At 39.1% G+C, this 6,000-nt stretch overlaps 1 protein-coding gene across 1 annotated transcript in view; it reads left to right on the top strand.

Moving 5' to 3' along the window:
- The first annotated feature begins 2,568 nt into the window (after window positions 1–2,568).
- pcsk1 (proprotein convertase subtilisin/kexin type 1) overlaps window positions 2,569–6,000 on the top strand; it is a 76,889-nt gene continuing 73,457 nt past the window's right edge. The window contains exon 1 of the mRNA XM_067982180.1: window positions 2,569–2,757. Within this exon, the coding sequence (XP_067838281.1) occupies window positions 2,575–2,757 (183 nt within the window). The 5' untranslated portion in view covers window positions 2,569–2,574. The remainder of the gene's footprint in view (window positions 2,758–6,000) is intronic.

Below are 6,000 nucleotides of genomic sequence, written 5' to 3'. Positions count from 1 at the left end.
GAGTAATTACAGGCCAGTCAGGCCAGACAAATTATTAGAATCAATTCTGAGGGACAGGATAAACCGTCATTTAGAAAGACACAGATTAATCAAGGACAGTCAGCATGGATTGTTTAAGGGAAGGTTGTGTCTGACTAACTTGATTGATTTTTTTGAGGAGGTAACAAGGAGGTCGATGACGGTAGTGCATTGATGTAGTCTACATGGATTTTAGCAAGGCTTTTGACAAGGTCCCACACGGCAGACTGGTCAAAAAAGTACAAGCCCATGGGATCCAAGGGAAAGTGGCAAGTTGCATCCAAAATTGACTCAGTGGCAGGGAGCAAAGGGTAATGGTGTTTTTGTGACAGGAAGGCTGTTTCCAATGGGGTTCCGCAGGGCTTGCTTTTTGTGATTATATATCAATGATTTGGACTTAAATGTAGGGGGCATGATTAAGAAGTTTGCAAATGATACTAAAATTGGCCATGTGGTTGATAGCGAGGAGGAAAGCTGTAGACTGCTGGAAGATATGAATGGACTGGTCAGGTGGGCAGAAAAGTGACAAATGGAATTCAATCCAGAGAAGTGTGAGGTAATGCATTTGGGGAGGGCAAACAAGGCAAGGGAATACATAATAAATGGGACGATACTGAGAGGTGTAGAGGAATTTAGGGACCTTGGAGTGCATATCCACAGATCTCCGAAGGTAGCAGGACAAGTAGATAAGGTGGTTAAGAAGGGATAGAGATACTCTCCTTTATTAGCCGAGGCATAGAATATAAGAGCAGGGAGGTTATGCTGGAACTGTATAAAATACTAGTTAGGCCACAGCTTGAGTACTGCGCACAGTTCTGGTCACCACATTACAGGAAAGATGTGATTGCACTAGAGAGGGCACAGAGGAGATTTACGAGGATGTTGCCAGGACTGAAGAACTTTAGCTATGAGGAAAGATTGGATAGGCTGGGGTTGTTTTCTTTGGAACAGAGGAGGCTGAGGGGTGGCTTAATTGAGGAGTAGAAAATTCTGAGGGGCCTAGATAGAGTGGATAGGGAGGATCTATTTCCCTCAGCAGGGAGGTCAATAGCCAGGGGGCATAGAATTAAAGTGTTTGGTAGAAAGGTGAGAGGGCAGCTGAGGAAAAATGTTTTCACCCAAAAGGGTGGTGGGCATCTAGAACTCACTGCCTGAAACAGTGATAGAGGCAGAAACCCTCATCATATTTAAAAAGTTCTTGGATATGCACCTAAAATGCCTTAACCTTCAAGGCTATGGACCAAGTGTTGGGAAGTGGGATTAGGCTAGGTGGCTCATTTTCGGCCGGCACGGACAGAATGTGTCGAATGGCCACTTTCTGTGCCATAAATTTTCTATGATTCTATGATTCCAGTGTGCCCTGGTAGAGTTTTGATTGTGTTTTTTTCACATTATATGGGAAGAAGAATGATGTGACAGTGAGTGGTATCACATACGTCTGAAGTCTAGGTTACAACCTTGAAGATAAGCTTTTGAAGAATGTAACAAAAATATTTAAATTTTATCTGTTCATTGTACTCAATTTTCTGCCGAATTTCTCTCTCTTGCACAAACACACACAAAGACGAATCCGATTCACGAAACATGCGCACAGCTGCAGATGTTCTTAAATCCCTGGTATTGTTCGTGATTTTGATATTGTTGAGAGTGAGAATTGATTATCCAAATTCAGCCCCAGGATAGGATTCACTGTGCAAAGTTGCTTACTGTTGCATTTCCCCATAACATGTGAAACTATTCCAACCCCAGGAATAGACTCACTTGACTCTGTAGTTTACAGTCAGGTACTAATGTTTCTATCGTTTTTCTGCTGTCTAATTTGTATCCATTAGCGGCTCATCTTGGGGGCAGTGAAATCCGATTTGTTCCAAGGCCGGAGCTTTTGCAATTTCGATCTTTATCTAACACTCCATCTCCCTATCTAATCGGATGAAGAGCTGCAATATGTTGCTTGCTGTCAGAAAACTACAAAAACTAACCGCAGATACTGCTTTCTGGAAAACAATCTCTCTCCTCTAAATGGTGATGAAAAGTCAGTTCTTACGGTATTTTATTTGCCAACTAAACCTGCTCTGAGTATCACATCTTCCCCGAACATCGATGGGAACTAGATTTCTACAAACTGGTGCTAAATGTCATTTTATTGGCGGTGTTTGTGTAGCTAAATGCAGTGTTAGGGTGTGCTGATTCTAAATGGCTGTCGAGCTATGTGGGTTTCAGCAATGGACAGCTCCCGTTAGAGATGTGTCACAGCTTTTGCACAATGAATTCCTCAGATTGGCTTTTAACAATTCCCCCATGGGAGCATTAGATCGATATTGCAGAAGGTACACTGGATTTGACGTCAATGCGATGCTTTACGTAGCATTTGGTGCGTAAACACTGTTTTCCATTCAAGCTCAGAGGTTACCACTTTCATTTCGTCTGATAGCTTCCATCTCATTAGAAGCGCAGTTTGCTGCCTTCCCACTTATTACAGCAGCAACCCGAGTCCAGGCAGTGTTTGCGGCCATTCTGCGGCTTTTATTTCTCTAAACCTCTTCCATCAAAATAATAATGAAACAGAAATGTTGCCTTTCGCTGCGATTTGTAGCTCTAGCGGTGTTTACAATTTCCTCTACTCTGGATATTTCCAATGCAGACAAACAGTACGTTAATGAATGGGCAGTGGAAGTGGTTGGAGGACCCGAGGTGGCGAGAGGTATTGCCGAAGAACTGGAATACGATTTTGTGGGCCAGGTAAATATTCATTCTTTTGAACCTATACCAACGTATGTATCGGGAAACCCAATTCCTTAAATAAGGAGAGTCACAGGTGAGGTTGGTTTACAAGACGATCACTCGGTAAGTCTGCTAACCGATAGTACTTGTGTTCAAAATTCACCAGTAGAGATGACTGATGTTATGGCATCATATGCACCTACAGTGTATGTGGAGCGGAAGACAGTGAGAGATGCTATTCTAAATTGCTTTCTTAGACATTTACTGTCACGTTTTACTATAGAAACAGCAAGCGACCAGCTCATATTTAATTCCCTATTTCCTTCTGAGTTACGGGGCATCATTCACACCAGCCGTTCGGTATCTTTGTAGCTCAGGGACCGACAATGTTGTACAGGAGATGCTCACATCAGATTAATCTAAGAACTTTAAAAGGCAGCAATTCTGGATAACAAGGGTGATCGCTTTATGCACTTGATCAATAGTAGGATTGAATGGTTTTATAGCCGTGTAGTTACGCAAATCATATATCTTAGTGTATCATATATGCACGTGTATATTTATGTGGACGCATCCATATCTTATGTATGTTCCCCTTCATCTAAAACGGGATTTTCTATGTGCTACTCAATCCGTTCGTGAGTTTATGTTCGTAACTATTCTTGTAATCTGGTTCTAGTACTTGATATGACAATTTCAGTAACATAGCCCACGGTAGTCCAAATATGTGTTTATGAGATATATGTGAATATGAATAAATAAACCAACTAGAGTGTCGATGAAACGCGGATAGGACGCAGTCTATGATAGTAAAGGGGAAAAAAACAGTAAAGGGAAAGAGGCTAAAGGAAAAGACAGTTGAATATCGCCATTATTCTATAAAAGGTGCTTTTAGAAGTATATTGAAGAGATTTTTATAATTTTTCGTCTCTTATGTTCAGTTATTATCTCAGTTATATAGAACGATGGAGCCCAGCTAAATTCATATATAGGATAGATAGAACGGACGAAGGTAGATACATACTGATTAGTTTTTTTATAGCATAAAGAGATTACAAGGTTCCAGATCTAATTTGGGACTTGGAATCAATAAATAACAACGCTTCAAGTTGAACGGCAGATGCAGAGGAGACTTTAATTGAAGATATATGATAGGAAATACCAAGCGAAGCCTACATGGCATATAATGTATAATTTTCCAAAGTGTGATCATTCTCCACGGGAATTCAATCGCTTTAATGAATGCGAGTTAGAATTTATTTTTATATATTTAGATAACGGTGACTTGAATGTGATGATTCTCAGCACATGTGTGTATGAAATGTCACCCACTGATCTAACATGTGAGATGAATTTTAGAAATGTCCAACGTTAAGCAATTAGAAAGAGGAATAAAAAATTACTGGGAATGTACAGCCGGTTAGTCAGCATCTGAAAGAGAAAAGACAGATGATGGAGGTTTCGGATATGTACCCTTCGTCAGAAAGAGGAATCGTTATATTAAACCAAATAAAGTAGGAGTTCAATATATACTCTGTGTAAGTATTCTTTCTTTAAATTGTCGATGGGAAGCAGCGTAACTGGCGCATCAAATGTAAGAAATGTTACCAAATGTGCATACAGTTGGTCGGGACCAAAACGATTCCAAGTCCCAAATTAGATCTGGAACCTTATAATCTCTTTATGCTATAAAAAAACTAATCAATAAATAACAACGCTTCAAGTTGAACGGCAAACTGATTTTTTAATTGACTTTAGAAAATAACTCTATAACATAGTGCTCTGGCATTTGGATTCCTGAGCTATCCAATCAGATCGCTGGATGTTTAGTTCTGACTCTATTGGCCGGATATTAAAACATAAACCTAATTTGGTTATTGGATGTCTCACCTTTCTACTATTACGTTACTGTGTAGGTAGAAACTTGACTATCTGTAAACCTGTCCCCTCTCTCAGTACCCCAGTAGAGGAATGGTGTGGGGTACAAGAAATTCAAAGGAAAGGAGATTTTTTAAAAAGTGACACCAAAATGTTTTGTGTGTGTGTGTAAAGTTAGACCGGCTAAAAGGGATCATTCGGTTCTTCATTTACTTGTTAAGCTTTACTTGTTGAGCTTTATCGTAATAGTTCATTGATGCCATTAAATACTCTCTGTACTAAGTTTTAAAAGTTTTTTGGATTCTTTACATGAATCGTTCTTTACTTACTGGGACCAAAAGATGCAGTGGTACAATAACAATCTTTAGGGACTTTCAAATGCCAACTTTGTACTGATAGCTATATCTGTTCATCAAAATTATGAAGTGTGAGCCATCTAAGCACAGGTGTTAAAATGTGTTACAACACCTATTAAAAAAGGTACGTTGACCAGAAGTGAGCACAAAGCTCTAGTGTGCTCTGACCAGTCTATTATAGAGTACCAGCATAAGGACTTTGCACTACTGTTCTAACCATAAATCGCAATATGCCATTTGATTTTTTAAAACTGCTTTCCTATGTTGTCCAGAGTACCATCAATCTCAGATCCCTTTCTAAGCCTTTCTTTCAATTCAAACCCATTCATTGTATACTTACGATGCACATTTTGTTGATCAATGTGCAATACTTCACATATATCAGTCTGAAAATATGACAAGCTTACATGTGATTTTGATATCAGGTCGTTAATGTAAATTAATTACTTGCATATCAAAACCATGAAATATCTGACATTGACATGATGTGGGATAAACCAATACCGCAAATCAAAACCCAGGTATACAACTTTAACAAGGCATCTTCAAGGGACTGAGCTTAAAAAATTTGATGAATGGGGGTGGGGAAGGAATAGGGATAGAACTCAAGAAAAGCTCAGCTGAGGAAAAATTAAATACTTTATAGAAATCTCAAGAGCTAGTACGTGGAGACTAAACAAACATGACCCTAAATGGACTAACAGAAAAACACCCACTTGAAATTAGTATGAAAAGCAAACTGGACAAAGCTTGTAGGGAAATCATTGGGAAGAATTCAGGAACCTTCACAAACATGTAAAAATGACAAAAAGGGATCTATAAGTAAGAACAGGTGTAGAAGCAAAGAGTAAGAAATTCATACAGTATTTTAACAATAGGACTGTTAGTAATGAAGATCTGAGATACTTTAAAGATACAACTGAGAATGGATTCAATATAGTTTACATTCTGTTCTCAGGGTGTGGGTAATACTGTTAAGGCTGCATTTATAGCTCTACTACTGAGTGACTTGCTATGCCACCTCACA

This window comes from Heptranchias perlo, chromosome 4, assembly GCF_035084215.1.
Source record: "Heptranchias perlo isolate sHepPer1 chromosome 4, sHepPer1.hap1, whole genome shotgun sequence".
In the NCBI taxonomy this organism is placed as follows: Eukaryota; Metazoa; Chordata; class Chondrichthyes; order Hexanchiformes; family Hexanchidae; genus Heptranchias; species Heptranchias perlo.
Note: the sequence above shows the minus strand (reverse complement) of the source record. Positions and strands in the feature narration are given on the sequence as shown.